Source organism: Spermophilus citellus (assembly GCF_964194105.1).
Source record: "Spermophilus citellus genome assembly, chromosome: 1".
Taxonomy (NCBI): domain Eukaryota; kingdom Metazoa; phylum Chordata; class Mammalia; order Rodentia; family Sciuridae; genus Spermophilus; species Spermophilus citellus.
In genome coordinates this window covers 93,940,458-93,963,477 of record NC_138182.1, presented here as the reverse complement: position 1 = coordinate 93,963,477, position 23,020 = coordinate 93,940,458, and the positions used below count along the sequence as shown (strand labels likewise).

General features: G+C 36.7%; 1 protein-coding gene across 1 annotated transcript; it reads right to left on the bottom strand.

Annotated features, from left to right (window-relative positions):
• Positions 1-4,525: 4,525 nt before the first annotated feature.
• Positions 4,526-22,974, bottom strand: LOC308652135 (sacsin-like; the record flags this gene model as incomplete). The annotated part of the gene is made up of 5 exons (XM_081299845.1): positions 22,877-22,974; positions 22,597-22,747; positions 16,728-16,815; positions 14,835-14,920; positions 4,526-4,570 (listed from the first exon to the last, which is right to left on the bottom strand). The coding sequence occupies exons 1-5, from the start codon at positions 22,885-22,887 to the stop codon at positions 4,526-4,528; spliced, it is 381 nt and encodes a 126-aa protein (XP_081155971.1). The 5' UTR covers positions 22,888-22,974.
• Between the last annotated feature and the right edge of the window lie 46 nt (positions 22,975-23,020).

The window sequence follows — 23,020 nt, the reverse complement described above, 5'->3', positions numbered from 1 at the left end:
ACAGGGGGTTTAACATACACAAACACAACCTGCACCTAGGTGTCCTCTCTAAACAAACCAAAGAAGGAAAAGCTTATGTGAAATTCCAATTGCACTGCTATAGATAAGGTGTGGGGAGGGGGATAGTGGTTTTCAGCCATATTCCCATGCTGGATGTCCATTAAAAGACAGCATCCAGACTCTGTAGTAATAGACTTGCTCTGCCTGGCTCCACACAAATTTGCATTATGTCACACACTGGAAAAAACTTTCAGGGTTAGGAGAGGAAATTTCTCAAGAGGATGGGATGTTCAGAACTTTGGGAGTTTCACTAAGCTCTGAGCTCATTATGGACCTTGTGCCCCAAAGCTACTGTTATTCCCTCCCCTTTCTAAAATTCCATTCACAAGACTTTGAGTTAACAGTGCCCCTTGGGGAGATCTGGTCAGTTGCAGAGTCTACAGAAGGAAATGCTGAGCGACTCTCATCTACACTGTACACCAGAACTTGGCATCTCTCCTTCCACTGCAGCTCAGTACTACCACCCTGATTGCAAAGCTATTTCATACCAAAGAGTACAAAGTCTCAAATTCTGCACAGGAAGACTGAACTTCTCTATCTACCCAACTTTCCAATCAAATGATCACTTACTATGCCAGTCTAAAATAAGCTTTATGCCTAATATAGGAAGACACTGTTTCAAATGCACAAAATCCAACCCATGTAATATAGTCTTTTTTTGGTAGTTGTAGATGGACATAATAGATTGATTGATTGTTGTGCTGAGGATCAAACCAGTGCTTCAACATGCCATGCAGGCACTCTACCACTGAGCCATAATCCCAACCCTGTAATAAAGTCTTAATATCTATTTAAATATAGTATAAAAATTTTAACAAATGCAGCTAACAGGAGAAATAAAGGATAAAGCCTTCATTTTAATTAAAACATCTATTTAATCCCTCACTTTCCAAAAATATTTTTAGTAGGCTTTAGGGCACACAATTAAAGAAATGAACTCATCAGTAAAATAAGGGGCACTGATATAAACAAATTCCTGTACTGCCACAGAAAAGAGATTAAAAAACATTGAACTTCAATATTTTAGAAAACAAATAAGATTACATCCTTAGCCACAATAAGATCCCAGAAGGAAAAGTTAAGAAAAACCTCATTAATTTGGCCCAATAATGAAGACTCAAAAATTCCAAGTCTGCCTTGATTTAATTTTGGACTATGTATTAAGAAACAATTGCTAGGGGCTAGGATTGTGGCTCTACCTGGAGAGTGCTTGCCTGGCACATGCAGGGCCATGGGTTCAATACTCAGCATCACATATAAATCAATAAAATAAAGGTATTGTGTCCAGCTACAACTAAAAAAAATGAATATTAAAAAAAGAAAAAATTCCTAGGCAAATTAAAGTGAAAATAAAAATTTCTATAGGATTATTTGATTTTAAAATTTTCACATGCAAATTACTTCTGCAAAAATAGTAATTAAAACTAGTTACATTTATTCTTTAGAACCCGGTATTCCAATAGAAATAAACTATATAAAATACAGAGTAAAACACTGCTTAAATTTATTATATCATTAATTTTTCCATCTCTCTGCTTACTTTGGCTGTGAAAAACTGGTTTAGGAGTCAGGAAACTTTCACAGACAGGTGCCAGAAGAAAACTTATTCATTCTACATAGTCTGGCAATCTAAATCTCTGCTTTTATTTTTAAAAATGTGAACCATACAATTATATTTACTTTATTTTGGGGGCATTTACTTTATCTTTATTTTCAAAAAACATATTGTAAAAAAATATTGCAATGTCTATACTGGTAAACATAAACAGATCTTAAACAATATCCAGCAGCATACCTAGTTTAAATACTTACTCTACCCATAATGGAAAAAAAAAAAAAGAATTCAAACTACATGGCTTATGTGATTCTAAAAATTAACTAGAATATAGTCCAAATCAAATTTTGAAACAAAGTACCATACAGTTATGCACATCTAAATTAAATGAAACTATGTTAGTCCTCTCTAAATTAAAATGTATGGGTATTCATTTTCACATCTTTAATCTAATAATGAACACACATCAACCATTGGAAGACTGAGGCTGGGGCAGGAGGATCCTAAGTTCATGGCCAGCCTTAGGAACTTAGTGAGACCCTAAGCAACTTAGCAAGACCCTATCAAAATAATAAATAAATAAATAAAAGGGCTGGAGATGTTTTTCAGTGGTAAACTGCCCCTAGATTCAATCCCCAGTACCAAAAAAATAAACAAATAAGTAAATAATGATTTGGATGTCTGTGGATGCCCACCAGGTAGGTAGGTATTCAGTGCTGAATAAAAACTGGTGAATAAATCATCAATTGGACCATATGGTCCTAACCTTGGGGTATTCTGTAGACAATGTTAATTGAAGTGAAAACAAAAGCCCCCTCAGGAAAGGCAATCTAGATGTACTTTACATATAGAAGACAGTTAAATGTTGTCTTATTAAGCCAAAGAATAAATAGTAGGTCAATGACAAAGCTGTGAATCTGCTTCATGTGAGACCATCCTTATATGTAACTCTTATTTGATTGAAATAAAATCTAAAGCAAACATAAAATTAAAAATAGTTACATCAGGAAGTGATAAAATCTTTTGGACAGAAGAAATACACATAGGTTTACACATGAACACACAATCACATAGTTTACATGACTCAAAAACACTATATTATCAACCAATTATGGAAAGAATATTCTGTATGCTATTCAGCCATTGGTGTCCATGTTTGAAAATTGTTAAGAAACTTATTTTGAAAGTTTACTTTAGACTTCCCTTCTGGTGAATAAAACACAAAAGTACTGCTTTTTGCAGAGGAAAACATTCTGTATTCAAAACAATTATAGCTGGTTGATCAAGTTTTCAATTTTTTTTTTAATATTTACTTTTTAGGTGGACACAATATCTTTATTTTATTTTCATGTGGTGCTGAGGATTGAATCCAGTGCCTCATACTTTCCAGGCTAGCACATTTCCACTTGAGCCACATCCCCAACCCTGAAGTTTTCAAATATTAATAATGAGTTAAAATCAAGTCAAACAACCTAAAAACAACTCAATATATTTAAATATTTTAATCACATTTAAGCCTAAGAATACCTGACACATAAGAATCACAAGTATGTTCTTAAGGAGAGAATTCTCTGTTAATAAGATTATTGAATAAAAGAAATCTTTGAATAACACAAGGTTTCCTTCAATAGTTGAGTACAGTGGAACACACCTGTTATCCAAGAAACTCAAGAGACTGAGGCAGGAGTATCACAAGTTCAAGGACAGCCTCAGAAACTTAGCAAGATACTGTCTCAAAATAAAAAAATAAAATAAAAATAAAAGGTCCTGGGGATCTAATTTACTGGTGAAGTGCCCCTGGGTTAAATCCCCAGTACCAAAAATGTACTTTTTCTTACCTATTGGATTAGCAAAGATTAAAAAGATTAACAAAACTTGGTGTGAGGAAGGGTTTTGAAAATAAGATTCTCATAGACATTGAAGGGGATAGTTTTTACAGATAACAGCTTAGTCATATTTATCATAATATATATATAATGTTTGACCTTGCAGTTATGCCTCTAAGAAGATAAATGAATAAGTATACTATCATCAACATACCATTATTCACAAGAAAGAAAAACAAGTAACAATCTAAATGGTTATCAAAGGAGTAGACAGATAAAGTATGATGCCTCTAAATGATGGAAAACTAGGACGAGAGGGCTGGGGTTGTAGCTCAGTGGTAAAGCACTTGCCTGGCACCTGTGAAGAATAGGGTTTGATTCTCAGCACTGCATATATAAATAAAGATCTACTGATGAATTAAAAAAATAAAACTAGGCAGCCAGTAAAATGATCACCCATGATTATGCACGTCAGTTTCAACTCACAAATAGAGATATATAAAACTCATTAAAAATGACCACATAGCTTCATATAGAGAGAAACTGATGTTTATTTGAAGTCTTCTATATACTTTCATATCCATCAATAAGTTTCCAAAAGTGAGTTAATGGTGGCCATTTCTTTGTGCAAAAATTGAGGGCTTACTTTTGTCATTATGTTGTTTTTATGGGTAGAAATTTTTCTAATTATTATAATAAAAAATCACAACAAACTTTTAAGATAAACAAGTGCCTCTATATCACCAAAATTACTTCAAGTCTTGTCAATTTCCTATTTAAGAGGAAAGAATTCATTGAATGTTGCAAGTAGATGTCATACAGGATCTCCTTCTCAGAACCATACTTTAAAATGACAAGATAATATAAATTAAAATATTAGAGTCAAAGAGATAGGGAAAGACAAACATCATCATTCAGACAGCCCATATTATTGGCATCCACCTTACCACCCACAGGTTCTATGAACTCAAACACTCCTAAAACAATATCCCTTTTACAACTTAAGAAAGCAGAGTAAAAAATAATAACAATTAAAGAATTTTTAAAATGTAAAATCATAAAACATCACAGTGAAAATATTTAATTATTTTCCTGTCTTACATTCTTTCTTAGCACCTTTATTAAGAACCTGAAAAAAAGAAAAAAAAGTTTGGAGAAGTTAAATAGATTTTAAAGGTATACATTTAATCTGATGTTTATTTTGTTTACATTTTTGTTTTTCTGGCACTAGACAAAATACATCAAAAGTGCTCATGGAAAAATAAGCAAGCAAGAATTCCCAGGAATATGAAAAGCAACAAGGGGAAACTAGTTTTAAAAGATGTTAAAACTTTTACGAAACCAATAATGTGATGCTGGTATATGGAAAAAAAAAAAAAAAAGACTAATAGAATACAAATCCCAGAGACACCCTAATACATCCAAAAGTTAACAATACCAAAGAATATTTAAAGAAGGGTTCTGAAATCAACAGGTGAAAATAACACGCACACAGCAAAAGATAAAGTTGAACCTATGCATCATTCTGAACACCAGAATAAATCCTAGTTCGAACATTTAAATGTAAAAGTGATACCATAAAAGTACTAAAAGAAACCATGGGCAAATTCTAAAAATCTTGGAGGCCTTACAATGACTTAAAATCCAGATACCTATGCTGGGACTGTAGCCCAGTGGTAAAGCGCTTGCCTAGCACTTGTGAGGCACTGGGTTCAATCCTCAGCACCACATAGAAATAAAGAATTTTTTTTTTAAAAATCAAGATACCATAATGAGTAATATAAACTATACAATTCAAAGAAAAAAAAAAGACTTCTCTATATCAAAATATGTGAAGGTAAATAAAAAATAAGTGAAAATTTGGGGGAAAACTACAATTTATATCACACAGGGCTAATATGTACAATTTATAAATTTCTAGAAATTGATAAGGGGAAAACACAATTCAAAACAAAAATGTGAAAAAACACATGAACAGAGTTTACAGGAAAAGAAATACAACTAGTTTTTAAGCATAAAATCTCAGCCTCATTAATAATAATAGTAATGTACATTGAAACGACTCTATATTGATAATTCTCATACTTCAAACTGTTAACAAATTCAAGGGTTGTAAAGACACAGTACATTGGAAAGGCCTCGGAAAAACAGGAACTCTCTCATACACTGCAATCTGCTCTCTTGTATCTGTGGTATTCAGACTGGATTTGACAATCACAGGTGAAAATATTTTTTAAACAATTGTCATACAGAACACATACCAACTTTTTTCCTTGTCATTAATCCCTAAGCAATACAGTGTAACAACTATTTATATGGCATTAATATTGTATTAGGTCTTGTAAGCAATCTTAAAATTATTTAAAAGTATGCAGCAGATGTGCATAATTTATACAAAAATATTATGCTTTTTATATAATAGACTCAAGCATCCTTGAATTTCAGTATCAACAAAGGGGTCCTCAAACCAATCCTCCATGGATAAGGAGGAGCAACTGTACTTTTGGGAGTTTAAAATGGTGGAACTCTTAAGAAAGGAAGTATTTAACAAAATCATAAATGCCCTGCCCACTGGTGTAGGGATCCCACTTCTAGGAATGTATCCCACTGATGTACCTGCACATGTAAAATGATATGTATACAAGCTGTTTCACCCCAGTATGGTCTATAATAAACCTAGAGAAGACCCAAATACCCACAAGGGGCGCTGGTTAAGTAAACAAAGCACTTAATAGATGCTGTTTAAACACAGCTTTTTTTTTAAAAAAAAAAAGTGTTTTCTATAAACAAAGATTATATTCTTTCTAAATAAATACTAATAGAAAAAGATCTCAAGAGCATATAAAGAAAAAGCCATGGAACAGAATTAGTTACATATTATGCTACAGTTTATATAAAAAGAATATAGTACACTGGCATTTCTCCAACTATAAAAGGAAACAATTGACATCTATGGGAAATAAAGGAGGTTATCTAAGAAAGAGGGGTGAAGGTGGGGGGGCAAAGCCATTGGAAATCAGATTTTCCCAAGCATGCCTGTGTCATTTTAACTTTTGAACCATAAGAACATGTTATCTACATTAAAAAGTTTTTTAAACATTAAAAAGAATACTTATTAAAAAAAGAGAGACACCTATAGATAGGACTTAAAAACAAGGGTAAAGTATTTGTTTTCCTTCTAGCTAATTCTTATGTCTCTCAAATGGAAAACAACATAAAGGCATGCATGTTTTGTCCATTGAAAACATATCCTCTATGCTTAGAAACTGGAACATTTTCAATATCTTTGTAATTCATTATTTATTTAGTTTACTTAGGAACATGTGAATATGAAAAAAGTAATAATTTTTAACAGAATTTTTTAACAGTACTGACCTCTTTTACTATGGAACATTTTACTTGCACAAAAAATTAAAAATTAATTATTTTAAACTTGGCTGACTTCTCAAGTCAAAGAGATTCAATATATATCTAGACAACTGAAAATATATCCTCTTCCGAGAAGTCTTTACTTACATGTTTGTTTTCACAACACCTTTCAATAGTAATAAGCAACATACACCTTACAAGAATTTAAAAAAATCAAAATAAATATCCTTTTTAGAGTTAAACAAGTTGTTGAAATTTTTGTTACACTGTAGCTAGTTTAAGCTGAACTTTATTTTAATTTTTCTATGTCATAGCTAGTGTTTCAAATGAAAAGATAATTTGTAATGAGTCATACCTTGAAGACTGGTATATGTACATCTATCTACATTTTCCAAATTTGCTAATATGAACACCAGTAAGTAGAAAGGGTTATCTTAAAAGTGATTACAGCTGGGCATAGAGCTGCTTGCTTGTATTCCCAACAATTTGGGAGGCTGAAAAAGGAGGATCCCAAGTTGGAGACTGCTTCAACAGCTTCAGTAGATCCCATTTCAAGAAGGGAAAAATGGCTATAACTCAGTGGTAGAGCACCTATGGTTTCAATCCAATCCCTGTAAGTAACCCAGCCCCTAAATGATGACATGAATGTATATTCTACTCAACTCAGACCTGCTATAGTACACACTGTTGTCATTTTCCAACTTGCTAGGAGCCACAAGCAGATAAATGATGCATGGCACCTTTGGTTGTAAAATGACACCAGCTAGCCACTGAGATGATATGATTATGTTAAGATTTACATTCATATGGAAATTGGGCTCCTGCTGTTCACCTTGGCCTGCTACCGAACTCATGTTACGGGACTCCTGGAGAGTTCCCATTGGTTGGGGAAGGATAGTAGGAGGAAATTCCGGGGGAGGTCTGGCCCCCCGGTTCCGGGGGACGTGCGGTTCCGGCAGACGCCCGCGTGGGAGGACCGGGTTTGGCTTGCCGGTGCCTACGGAGTATTGGCGGCTTTTCCAAAAATAAAGTTTTGTTCCTGCTTGAGTGGCTCATGATTCTGTGCCCAGCCAAGACTGCAGCATTTGGCGGCCCGTACGGGGAACGCCTGAAACTTAGAGGTGAGTAAAATTGCTCGCCCCTGAGGGAAGGCGACGGAATGGGTGACCATTTCAAAAAACAATGTGTTCTTGTTTTGATTTATTTTGTTTTTATTTCAAGCTCCCTAGCCCTAGAATTTTCTCAGGCAAACTGGGAAAAATGGTTGGCTCAAGGTTTGAAGTTATTCGGCCCTGAGAAAGAGAAAACTGATATAACCATTCTCTGTTCCGTTTTTGTTTCATTCTGTTTTGGCTTTGTTTTATGCTATCTTATTGGGTTACGTAACCTTTATAGTAGATTAGAATCTAGTAAAAAACAAACCGAAAAACTGTTAAGTAAATTGTTAGAGGTCCAAACTATGGTAGAAAAAACGCTAGGTCAACCAAAAGAGAAAGTCTCTCAAGCTAGTCAGACAGAGGAAAATTTAAAGAAAGCAAGCTTAGAGGAAAAACAGCCATCAGGTGGAGAATTACAACAGGAGGTTGCTACTAACTCCGTTCTATCACCAGAGGGCGTAATTCAACCAACAGCTCCATCTACAACTGAGCAGCCCTCAACTCCTGTGGTTGATGGACGGAATTCTGAGGCAGGACCCCAAAGATTAGCATGCCCTGTACTTGAGAAGGCAGGAGGGCAACGAATACACCATGCTTTAGATTTCAAAACAGTAAAGCAATTAAAGGAGGCTGTAACAACCTATGGGCCGCAAGCTTCCTTCACAATAAGCATGGTCGAATCTGTTACCAACTTGGACATGACACCAGCAGATTGGGCTAACATGTGTCGATCTGTGCTAAACGGAGGACAATATTTGTTATGGAAGGTTGCCAATGAGGAATTTTGCATGGAGACAGCTAGGCGAAATGCAGAAGCCGGTTACCCTCAAAGAAATATAGATATGCTATTGGGAAAGGGACCTTATGAGGGTCAAAGACAGCAAATTGAATATGACCCTGGCGTATACGCACAAATTGCTGTAGATGCAGTTAGGGCATGGAAAACTTTACAGGGGCATGGAGACTTACAAGGTCAATTATCTAAGGTAATACAAGGAACTAATGAACCTTACGCTGAATTTGTAGATAGACTTATTCAGTCAGCCTCTAGGATATTTGGAAATACAGAACAGGTAATGCCATTTATAAAACAACTGGCTTATGACCAAGCAAATCGTTGCTGCAGAGAGGTCATTAGACCATGGAGACATGAAGATTTAAACACATATATTAAATTATGTAGAGACATTAATGAACAAGGGCAAGTCTTAGCAGCAGTACAACAGGCTTTAGATGCCAGGCCAAAAACATGCTATAATTGTAATCAAACAGCACATTTTAAAAGGGGTTGCCCCATAAGAGGAGGGTTTAACAAAGCTGGGTATCAAAGGAATAGAATACCGGGTATTTGCCCACGATGCCATAGAGGGAAACATTGGGCTAATGAATGCCGTTCTCAAACCACCATAGAGGGTATTCCATTATCAAAAAACGGACAAGGACCAAGTGTTTACCCACGATATCGTGGAGAAAGGTATCAGGCTCCATTGCCAAAAAACGGACTAGAGGGCCCAATGCCCCGGGGCCCAAAACCACAAATATATGGGGCAATGGAGGAACCCAGCAGCACCATCAAGGTAGTGCCCAGGACGCATTATCCATTAAATCCCTCATCAGACAAACTAGAGGGAGCGCAGGGCTGGACATCTGCGCCTCTGCCAGAGCAGTACTAACTCCAGAGATGGGAGTTCAAATCATTCCCACAGGAGTAAAAGGACCTCTTCCCCAGGGAACAGTAGGCTTATTATTGGGACGCAGTTCTTCTACACTAAAAGGACTTATGATAAGTCCTGGAGTAATTGATCCCGATTATGAGGGTGAAATAAAAATTATAGCTAGTTCTCCAAGAGGTATATCAGTAATTTCACCAGGAGATAGAATAGCACAGTTATTAATAATACCCAGCCTGCATGATAAATTTTCCAGTTGTAATGTAGAAAGAGGTTCCAAGGGATTAGGCTCCACAGGTGTAGATTGGGCTATGCTGTCTTTAAATTTAGATTCTCGCCCAATGCTAAAATTAAATATTCAAGGACATGACTTTAATGGGCTGCTGGACACAGGTGCAGACCTTAGCGTCATCTCTCGTCAAGAATGGCCAAAACATTGGCCATTACAACAAGCCACTCAAACGCTTCGAGGCCTAGGAGTGGCAACAAATCCCCATAGAAGTGCTATGGTATTAGATTGGAGGGATCCTGAAGGATGTGAAGGAACTATACAGCCCTATGTATTGGATCATCTTCCCGTAAATTTATGGGGACGAGATGTCCTAGATCAATTAGGATTGACATTAACAAATAACATCAATCCTAACGCGCCCACTACTAGGGCTAAACAAGGCTTTAGGAAAGAAAAAAGATTAAGAGAACAAGAACAAGGTATGAGAGCACCTATTCAAATAGATCAAGAAATAAGTAGACATGGTTTGGGTTTTCAGAAAGGGCCACTGAGACAATCAAAATTACGTGGAAATCAGAAAGACCAGTGTGGGTTCCTCAGTGGCCCCTGACTAAAGAAAAGATACAAGTAGCCCATGACTTGGTCAGACAACAATTAGCGGAAGGACATATACAACCTTCCATATCCCCCCATAATACTCCCATTTTTGTCATTAAAAAGAAATCTGGTAAATGGAGATTATTACAAGATTTAAGAGCCATTAATAATGAGATGGTTATTATGGGACCTGCTCAATCAGGGATTCCCCAATTGTCTGCTGTACCAAAAACCTGGCATGTTTTAGCTATGGATATTAAAGATTGTTTCTTTTCAATTCCAATTCATCCCGAGGATAGTCCACATTTTGCATTTACTATCCCTGCACTGAATCATGAAGGTCCTGATGAGAGAGATGAATGGAAAGTACTCCCTCAACGGATGGCTAACAGCCCAACTATGTGTCAAATTTATGTTAATAAAGCAATCCAGCCACTTAGAAATCAAAATCCTGAACTACAAATATTTCACTATATGGATGATGTGTTATTGGCACATAAAGATAAAAACACATTACTAGAATGTTATGCCACACTTACAAACTTATTGAAAAATTATAATCTAGAGATAGCAATAGATAAAGTACAATTAAATCTTCCAATTAATTATTTAGGAGTTCTATTATCCTCAACCATGGTCCGTCCACCAAAAATTCAAATACGAGTAGATCAACTCAAATCACTTAATGACTTTCAAAAGTTATTGGGAGACATAAATTGGATAAGGCCTTATCTAGGCATACCAACAGGAGAATTGGGACCTTTATTTGACATTCTAAAAGGTCCATCAGATCCAAATTCACCCCGCATGTTAACGCCTGAAGCAAGAAAAACATTAAAAATCATTGAAACATATATGGAAAATATGCATTTGGATAGAATTGATATAAGTTTGCCTTTATTATTTATTGTACCACCAACAAAAAATATTCCTACAGGAGTATTTTGACAAGAAGGTCCATTATTGTGGATACATTTATCTTATTCTCCTAACACTATTCTTACTAGATATCCTGAGGCTGTAGGACAATTAATACTCAAAGGAATAAAAGCAGCAAAGGGAGTGTTTGGGATTTCTCCCAATAAAATTATTACTCCATATACTATGGATCAAATTGATGAGTTAGCTAATGAGTTAAATACTTGGGCAATAATCATGTGTAAAACTAGTGTTTCATTTGATAATCACTTACCATCTAATCCTTTGTTGTCTTTTTGGTCTAAGCATCCTGTAGTTTTTCCAAAAATGACAAGAAAAACCCCTATCATAAATGCTCCAAATATATTCACTGATGGGTCAAACAATGGTACAGCAGCAGTAGTTACTCCTGATCAAACTTTTACATTTTTAGTACCCAAACAATCAGCTCAAAAGGTAGAGCTTAATGCAGTATTACAAGCTTTTATGATGTTTAAAGATTCTGTATTTAATTTATTTTCTGATAGTCAGTATGTAGTTAATGCTATAGTATCCCTTGAAGATGCTGGTAGGATTTCACCTTCTTCTACTGTTTTCTCTTTGTTTTCCGCTATACAAAGTCTAATCTGGGACCGAAAAGATCCATTCTTTATAGGTCATATCAGGGCACATACAGGATTGCCTGGAGCCCTTAGTATGGGCAATGAACTAGCAGATAAATCTACACATGACATACATATTTTCTCCACAACAGAAGAAGCTATAAATTTTCATAAAAGGTTCCATGTCAATGCTAATACTTTACAAAAGCGTTTTAAAATAACTAAAGAACAAGCCAGACATATAATAAAACAATGTCAAAATTGTGTGACCTTTTTACCACAAGTTAATCTTGGAGTCAATCCTAGAGGACTGATACCTAACCATATTTGGCAGATGGACGTCACACACTTGCCAGAATTTAGAAAATTAAAATATTTACATGTTACAGTTGATACTTCTTCCGGATTTTTGATGGACTCCCTTCATGCCGGAGAAAAAACTAAAGATGTTATAGCTCATTGCTTACAAAATTTTGCCACTCTGGGCGTTCCAAAACAGTTAAAAACGGACAATGGTCCTGGTTATACTTCCACCTCTTTTAAACAATTTTGCTCATCATTTGGTATTACTCACATAACAGGAATTCCATACAATCCACAAGGCATAGTTGAAAGAGCTCATCAAACTATTAAAATGTACTTATTAAAACAAAAGGAGGGAATTGGAAAGTGGTATATATCCCCCAAAGATAAACTTAAAATAACCCTTTTTACTCTAAACTTTTTAAATTTAGATTCATCGGGACTTAGTGCTGCGGAAAGACATTTGTACCCAAAAAATGTACATAAGCCTAAGGTACTTTGGAAAGATATTCTAACAGGACAATGGAACGGCCCGGATCCAGTGATAGTCTGGAATCGGGGCTCTGTCTGTGTTTTTCCGCAGGAGGAACAGCAACCGATTTGGATTCTAGAGAGATTAACTAAAACAATTTCTACAGAAAAAGAAGATGATTTGACTCAAATCCATAACAGCTGATATCCAGAGCTCCAGCTTGGCTATTCTTACATCTGTGACAGTGATTAACCAAGGTGTTTTTTTCAATATCTATTTTATTATTGCATTTTTCCCACATCATAAAGTTCTATTTTATTTTTGAGCTCATACAAACCTAGGTTAATGTTTTTCTGATCAGTTTTATTTTTTGACTGTGTTTTATTTTTTGACTGTGGAGTTTTTAAACATTGCAATGGAGATTTCACCTAGGTATAGCTACAAGGCCTTTATTTACTATTGTCTTATGTGTTATATGTTGTGTGCACACTTCTGTTTTGTGTTGTATGTCTGTATGTGTGTATGTCCATATTTCTTATATGAGGAGCGCTCATGAAAAAATGGATCCGAATTTTTTCTTTATTCACGTGATTTTTATGGTTTAATTTAAATTAGGTAAACAGCTGTTAAGGATTGTTTTTAAAGGAGTTTAACAGATCTGTTTGTTTACTTTCACCTTTCCTTTTCATTATATTTAATAATTCTGTTCAGGATAATGTCTCTTTAGCATCATTGCCAGAATTTCCATCTCCATCCCAATTCCGGTGAAGACTGAGATAAAACCAAACTACAGCTTCTATGATAGCTATCACAGTAAACTGTATAAACTGATGCATCAATGAATATAACTCAACAAGTAATGCTCAATCAAGGACTTGATTTACTTTGGGAAGAAATGGACATATTGATAGACTCCTCCAATTTGAACTGCTTGCAGAACTTGCCTGGACTATATATCAGTTGCATACATTGTGAAATATCATCTGGTGCACCGAATTGTGGTACTGCTGGCATATCTTTGCTGATGGTGTCACCAGTGATGCGATTTCCTTGCCAGCTCACCCCATGTTAATTGTGGTAATGCTGGCATATCTTTGCTGATGGTGTCACCAGTGACGCAATTTTTCCAAAGGAGCCATCAATTGGCTTGGTGTCGTGGCATTTCTGTATCCTCCCCCCTTCTACTAGTGATGGTCTAAAATTTGGGGGCCAACAGAGGTGAGGCAAAGAACCTCACCCCCCCACTGGCACCAAGGCAAAATTTGGGGGCCAAAAGAGGTGAGGCAAGAACCTCACCCCCCCACTGGTGCATAGGCCTATCCACAAGCATGGTTGTATGCTGGACCGGTAGTCAGTGACGGGTTGATCTGATTGCAGTGGATTCAACCTAAGACAGGAAGCTGACGCCTAAAGGTCAGTTCTCCCATGACGGGTAAGAACCATATGTTGAATTGGACAACCTACCAGGCACGGTCCCTAGCCACATTGCTTGTTGCTTAATTAAACAGAAGGGGGCAGATGCTAGGAGCCACAAGCAAATAATTTGATGCATGGCACCTTTGGTTGTAAAGTGACACCAGCTAGCCACTGAGATGATATGATTATGTTAAGATTTACATTCATATGCAAATTGGACTCCTGCTGTTCACCTTGGCCTGCTACCGGACTCATGTTACGGGACTCCTGGAGAGTTCCCATTGGTTGGGGAAGGATAGTAGGAGGAAATTCCGGGGGAGGTCCGGGCCCCCCGATTCCGGGAGACGCGCGGTTCCGGCAGACGCCCGCGTGGGGAGGACCGGGTTTGGCTTGCGGGCGCCTACGGAGTATTGGCGGCTTTTCCAAAAATGAAGTTTTGTTCCTGCTTGAGTGGCTCGTGATTCTGTACCCAGCCAAGACTGCGGCACTCAAACTTATCCCATCCACCTATACACTGCAGTCACAGAAATAAATAAATATAGCCATTTAAATCTAGACAAAACTTTAAAACTTTAAACACTAAAAGATTTCTAAGAAATTTTGCAGTGTCTCATTTTTATCAAAGGAAATTAAACATGAGCACAACACATACCCTACCTTAAGAATCTGTCCTCCTTCTGGATATCTTCTTAAAATGTCCTTGAGAAAATCAACAAGTGGTGGAGTTGTTTGACCAAATCGACCTAAAATACAGAATACCTTTAAAATGATTTAGATAAATATCTTCGATTTATCAGCCATATGATTTGGTTCCATGACACAGATAACTATAGATAGTACAGTTTATTTCATATATCTCAAGCAGGATCCTGGTTCAAAAATCTACCTAAGCAATTCATTATGAAGTAAAGCAAACTCAATTTTATCAAATCTCAAGACTTTTAATTGAGCTACAAATTAGGTTACAAAAATATTTTAAATATACTATCAAAAAAGATTACTTATTCAAAAATAAAGAGCACAATAGGTGTGGAAATGTTGCTATTTTCCAAAGAAAACTAAATAAATGGTGCTATTTGTCATTACTTTGCCAATATATTATTGGCTAGAGACAGTGGTGCCTTGTGTCACATTCTTAATACTCTCAAACTCAACCAATGCTCTGATAATTCTGAAATTCAGCAGTCCGTATCTCCATGGTTGTCTAGTTTAACTACTCTGTAGTCTTGCCTATGCTAGATATTCTTACATCAATTAACAAGGATACCTTTAATAGCTAACAGGAAGTTATTTACAAGAATTCCTCAGAGGCACACAATTTTAAAAATCTGTATATAGCTGGGTGCCATAGTACATGCCTGTAATTCCAGTGGCTCAGGAGGCTGAGTTAGGAGAAGTGCAACTCACAGCCAGCCTCAGCAATGGTGAGGCACTAAGCAACTCAGTGAGACTCTGTCTCTAAGTAAAATACAAAATAGGGCAGGGGGAATGTGGCTCAGTGGTCAAGTGTCCTGGTACCAAAAAACAAAACAAAACAAAACAAAATCTGTATATAAGTAAAAAGTAATTGGCACTTTAAAAAAAAACTAAGTCATTACTTTAGACTTGAGTTCTCTTTATCAACTAGATAAGGAACCAGAAGTGTTTCTGAGACAAGAATTGTTTCAGATTTCAAATTCTGCAATATTTGCATATGCTTAATGAAATATTTTGAGGATAGAATCCGACTCTAAACATGAAATTAATTTACATTTCATATTTGCCTTATAAACAAAGCTCTGAAGATAATTTTATACAATATTTTTAGTATAACTGTTTTAACTGTGAACTGTCACATGAAATCAGGCACAGAATTTTCTTTCCATTTGTGGCATTATGTTGGCACTCACAACAAAGTTTTGGATTTAGGAGCATTCTGTATTCATAGTCTGGGGATACTCAACCTGTGCACATTTACTTGCACAATTTGGTACAACTATCCACCAAGACCAAGACCAATTCCACAGATTATTACTACTCTTTCTCACTCATCCCTCATCTAGCTCCACCCACCTTTGTTCTCCTTTAACTCTGGTATCCCGTCATTACATCCCAACATTATATGCTTTCAATTCACTTTTAAAACATAATCATTTTTAAACCACTTTACTGAGGCATGATTGGCATACAAAAAGCTAGATATTTAATGTACACAACATGAGGAATTTGGAGACAAATACACCACACTTGTGAAACTATCAAATCATCATTACCACCAATCCCAGAAACTTATCCTTCACGTTCAAAAATTTCTTCCCATTCTTCTTTTTTCCCGCTTTTGTTGAAGAGCTCTTAATTTAATATCTACCTTCCTGGATATTTTTTAAGTATTCAACACAGTATTCCTAATCATAATCCAGCCCTATACTAAGTAAACTGCCAGATTTCATTCACTTTGCCCAACTGAAACTTTGTGCAGTTTACTCAAAGCCTCCCCCCAGCCTCTGGCAATCATTGTACTCTCCCACTTCTACATAAAAACACAATCTTCATGTAAAGTCGATATTATACCTCCCCCTTTTAAGCCTTTTGATTGAAGATTTACAAAAAGATGACAATTTTTGGAAGTCACATCTCCGATCTTGATCCAGTCAGGTAACTAAAAAGTAGAAGATAAGATATATGAAAAGCAACATAATCTCTACTACTATAAATTCAAAACATTACCACAAATTATTTTTCACTTAAGAAATAATGATTGCTAACTGTTTTTATCAGGAAATATTTTCCTCTGTAGTGAAGATTGCAGAAAACAAAAAGTCAAAAAAGTTGAAAGATTTAAATTTAAGATTTAAGGATGCTTCCTTAAATAATTAGAAATAGATTACACATTTTTCTGCTGGTGATAATTTACATTTTTGTGGATATTCTTGTTCATGCAGTGCTAGGGACTAAATTCAGGGATTCACACACATTAGGCAAGTGCTCTACCATATATTAACATTTTTTTTTTCTTGGTGCTGGGCATTGAACCCAGGGCACTTTACCACTGAGCCACATCTCTAGCCCTTTTTATTTCATATTTTGAGACGGAGCCTAACTAAGTTGCTTTGGGCTTGCTAAGTTGCTGAAGCTGGCCTCAAACTTGATATCCTTCTGCCTCAGCCTCTCAAGTCCCTGGGTTTACAGACTGTGCCCGGCTCTCACATGGTAACTTTCTTAGAGTTATTACATAGTATTTCCCAAATTTTCACAGCACTTCATAAAATTTTACTTTCAAAGAGCATCCTATATGATTAGAAACACACTTTGGAAAATATTGTCACAGATGTTGCTACTAAAAAAGAAAAAAAAAGGTGTGGTGTGAAACAAAGGGACAAATGAACCTTTCAACTCCTGAAGCTAATCGGGTCTATAACATCTCTGACATTGACTTTCCCAGAAAAGTCTTGATATTTGCTTCCCTTTTGGCAATTTTTATACCATAAAATCAAGTACAAGATTTACTACTATGATCCATAAGAGAGATTTTTTTTTAAAGTCAGATCAACCAGATCCACTCTTGAGTCTTCCTAATATGGAATGACCTTGTAAAGGTCAATAGTGTACAACATTAATCAAAAGCTCACCCAGTATACACTTCTCTGACAGGATAAAGTGCCCCTGGGTAGAATATCAAGAACCAAGAAAAAAAAATTTACCATACATATTAATATGTTAAATACCCTAAAAAGTAAATTATTCCAACCAATTTAAAAACAAAGGTTTTCCTTTGTACTCTGCTATCTGGTTAGGTTTAGTGGACCTATGTTCTAAGTAATAAATATACTTAAGGTATGTTGATCAAAAGAATGATTTTCAATGTTAATGATCTGATTCATTTAAAACTGTATATGTGGGCTAGGGGTGTAGCTCAGTGGTAGAGCACTTGCCTAGCATGTATGAATCCCTGAATTCAGTCCCTAGCACTGCACAAATAAGGTGGAGGACATTACTCACTATTTTAAACATTCAATATTTCTAACTGACTACCACTCATCTCACATGATATCCTCCAAGATTTCTGAAATTTAACCTGTGAAAAAGCAAAGTCACTAACTATCCTTCCAAAACCCTCTCTCATCTTTATTTCATCTCAGTCAACAATGCTGGAGGACCATCTCTCTTCAAACCACATTTCCAATTAATTTCTAGATCCCAGAATGTCCATCCCCCAATCTCTCTAAATTAACTTGTTTTTTCCATTCCCACTCACACAGACTCTCCACATCTCTCTTCAATTTTTATAACTATCTCCCCTATCTGATCTCCTTCCTGTACATCATCTTCATCCTATTCCCATACGTAAAAACACAAATCTGAGCACACTGTTACTATTCTCGTTTATAGAGTACTTTTATGCACATATTCCCACTGAATCTTAAAGCTACCCTATAAAAAACTAGTTTACCACTTGCAAAGGTGCTTCAGCAACATGGATAAGAATATCAATAGAAGGACTGTTTCTAACAAGAAAATTTAGAAGCAACCCAAATTCTATGACATAGAGCAGTAAAGAATGAATTAACTAAGCTGCACACAATTGGGTGAATATTAAAAAACAATTTTGAATGAACAAAGCTAGTTCAACATTACTACATTAGAATAATAAGTTTCTTATAAAGTTCATAAGCATTGTGGGCATCTGTGAAGATGATTTTGTGAGTTTTTCATTTGACCTATTGAAATGATGTATTATGTTAATATTAAAACATTTTTAAATTAAAAAAAAAAAAAGTTCATAAGCAGCTAAAACTAAACAGTGTGTTATTTTGGTTATATATTTAGGTACACACACACATATTCACATACACTTTCACATATGTATATATAAAAACACAGACTTATAGAACATTAAAACAACACCAAGAGGCAACAGAACAATACACACATAAAGGTAAAGGAAGAGAGACAGGCTAACAGGCTAGGAAGATGACATACAGAGATCAATATAAGCCACTGGACAGTGTTTTAATTCTCTGCTGGATAATGTTATCATAGATTTTCATTCTACTCTTGGTTAATTAACTAATGAATTACTAAAAAACAGCCCTTCATAAAACAAGGATTATTTCAATTTCGTGTGGCTAAGGTGCACTGAAAGAAAGGCCGACAGAAAGAAAGGTAGGCAGGAAGGAAGTAAATCTACACTATACGGGGTTTCCAGGTCTTAAAGAAGACTTAGGAAGAAGACACCAAATAGGACCACACCAAAGAGATGTAACTGACTACATGGGTCTGGCAATCAACAATCTGTGGCCCATCTACAGGGAAATGATTGTCCAAAAAAGCAATCAAGCAGCAAAGATACCTTTAGCAGCACCATCTCTTACTGAGCTAGCTTGACAAGATTTGGGAGTTTTGCTTAGGCCTCTCCCTTCCCCGGATACTCCAAGCAGGCAAAGAATGTTAGTCCTATTTAAACCTACAAGCAATGTGCCATATGAAATCTTAAAAGTTGCCCATTTCAACTATTTGTTTTTAAAACAGAGATTATAAGACAATGTGAACCTCTGAATATTGGCCTTACCAGCATTATGTGTCTTATAGATCTCAGAGATGTTCATCTTCATTTACTAGGAAACAATAACTCTCCAAATTATTAAGCAAACAATATAAACTACTGTCTAAATCTTCCAACACCTCTCAAAGACAGAAGACGCTAAAGAGTAAAAAGTTAGGGAAGGGGAGGTATGGGCAGCATTCATGATCATTTAAAATAACAGTAAGTAATACATCAAATATCGGAGGCCCAAACACATTTGGTAAAGAGCAAAAAGGGACAGGAAGAGGCACAGCTATAATTTACAGGTTTGGTCTCTCCATGGACCAGGAGTTAAAGTGAAACATTCACAAATTCCACTATCAGGCCAGGAAAAAGTAAAACAGAGACAAAGAGAAAGAAGATAATAGATGACCAACTAAGAACTAAGAGAGCTTATTGCTGACAATGTCTAATACCAACCCAAAGCAGAGACAAGGAGTTGTTAACAGCTTTAACTTCCTGGCTATCCTTAAGTATTCAGAATTCTCATCAATAATTCTTATCTAAAAGTTCTAAGCAGCATACAAAGAAAAAGAAAATTAAACTAAAAAGGAAAAGAAAATTACACTTCTGTGAAAGATCTGCTTGTATACAGGTGTCCCTTTTGGATGGCATAAGCCCATCCTCTTTGAATCAGAACTGTGCCTTCTACTTATTTTCTGCATGAACTTCATCCTTGACTTTTAAAGTTCATATTTTAATAGTACAAATCCTTCCTCCCTGTTTTACAGAGTTTTGCATTTAAATATTATTTATCCCCAACAGATAAATAGATAATCTTTAGAATGGAACAGTAAAAAGTCCATAGACATTGGAATCAAGCAGACATGGGTTCAAATCCTGCCCTGATACTTCATCTCTTTGAACCTTGGCTCACCCTTGAGTTTTAGTCGGAGAGCTGCAGCTACCTGCTGGATTTCACTGTCCAGTGGTGACCTTAGAATTGGTTAGAATTAGTTTTATTGTATTATTATTAGAAATAAAAAAGCAGAGCCTCATACATGAATTCATTTGGCTTTTGTTATATATGTACATTGACAAAATAGAAAACAGGGTCTAGGTCACTCTTTTCTCTCTTGTGTGCATGTTCCTAGACCCTTCTTTTATGTCTCACCATCAGCTAAATCATATTTAAAAGCAAACTGGTCACCACACCTCCAGTGAATTCCTCACCTAACTCTGTACTTATTATCTCTGCTAAGTGAACCCTTATTTTCCTCATCTAACTTTAGGTTTTGTGACATCCTTGACAAGGTTTTTGCCTTATTTAGTCTACATCCATCCTCAAATCCTGGTGACCCATTTGGTACCAAATTGCCATATTCTTCTACAAAGTCTCCTGTAAATCTTAGTTTCACCTTCACAACTAGTCTAGAACTCAGTGGCCTCATATCAGGACAGTGTCCTACCTAGACCCTTTTCACCCACCCACTCAATCCCAAACACTATGCCACTACAACTTCTACCATCCCATACCCAGGATCTGCACACACATCTGCTCAAACACTTCCAATGGCAAGATGGTGCCACAAATGAGCCTTGAGGTATGATCATATCTAGGGGACAAGATGACAAAGTAGAACTAGAACTAAAGGATCCACCAAAAAAGTGGGCAGAGAACCAGGAGAGTAGAAAGGAGAGGGAAGTTATGGGATAGGGGTGGGCACAGAAAAAGAGATAGGAATGATAAGAGTTTGATCCTTTTCAACTTTGTCTAAAGTCCTCAATCAAGTCAATGTTGGCATGCCAAGGAACACTAGAGGGAACTGACAATGAGGATTGAGTCCACCCACAGAGGAGCATAAGAACAGATCAATCAGAAACCTATATCTAAATAAGCAAAAAAACTGACCTAGGTACATGGAAAGTCAAGACTACATTGAAGGATAAAAATCATCAGGAGCAGGTACTTTATTATTTGTATTTTGTAATAAGCAAATCCAATGCTAGAAACGTCATTCAGTATTGTTCAAGTACTTCTTGTCTATCTGCTCAACTCCTTTTGCCTCTTTCAAATCCTGAAAATAATGCTCTTTTTTCACATAAAAAGGTGAAGACCCTTATTAGACTAACTGAATAAGTGAATTTTCAGTAAAAATGTATTCAATTCCCTCTTTAAGAAAACTGTAGACTTTTCACCAATCTTAAAGGATACATATCACAATATGAAATATTCCTTTTGTCCAAAGTTTTGCTCTACCAAGTTATTTGTTAGCACTTCAAAAGTTTTAATATAAGGTCTCTCTTCCAAATTAGAAGTTGTAATAGTAAGTTATGTCTGAAGATCCTTTTCAGTCCTAGATGCCTATGATTCAGAAATGGAGGAAAACTTTCACAGTATCTACAGTGAAGACATTCAATAATCTTCCAGTTAAACTTAAAACATAAATAGAAAGTGTGAGTAATGATTAAGTCACTTCCATAATGATGTCTCTAAATTGAAAAGAAAAAAAAAAACTACTCAGGTTATAACATCCATTAAAAAATTATTAGTTTGGGGGCTGGGGCTCAGCTGTAGCACACTGGCCTGGCATGTTATGAGGCGCTGGGTTGGTTTTCTCAGCAATACATATAAAAAAATAAAATAAAGGTCTAACAACAACTAAAAATATATTTTTAAAAAATTATATTAATTTCAGTAAGTGAAGACTCAGACAAAAAAAAATGGGTGGTGGGGGCAATACAAATGTTGAAATTTACAAAGCACTTTTAAATTTGAGTGATAGTCTTCTCTGACACTAAGTAAAGCCCTTCACCCCATATCAGCAAGGTGATGTGCTACATCCTAACCCAGTGCCGACCCTGATTTCAGGGACTGGAGTCGCCCCTCGCGCTGCGCTGGTGCCGGCCGCCTACCTCCCTGTCGCCGCGCCACAGCCGCTGCTCCGACACCGGGAAGCCGGTCTCAGCGAAGATGCGCTCCTTGAGGTCGCGCGCGGTCCAGGAGGCCGGCACCGCCACTGTCCTGCAGCCCACGCAGCCCGGGAGGACGGTCACGCGGACCCACCTGCAAGAGAGGGAAAGGACTCTCAGGGGGACCACGTGGGGAGGACCGGCCCCGCCCCGAGTCCACAGAGCGTGCGGGTCTCGGGCACCGAACCCCCACGCGGCCCTCGGCCGGGCCCGGGCTGGTTACCTGTCCCCCATGGCGGGCGATCCCGGCCGCGGGGCCCGTGTCCGCCCCCAGCACCAGCGCCTGGTCACCGCCAACCCCGCAACACCGAGAGGCCCAGAGCGGGCCCGGAGGGCGGGATCCTCATGGCGCTGGGGGCGCCGCCGC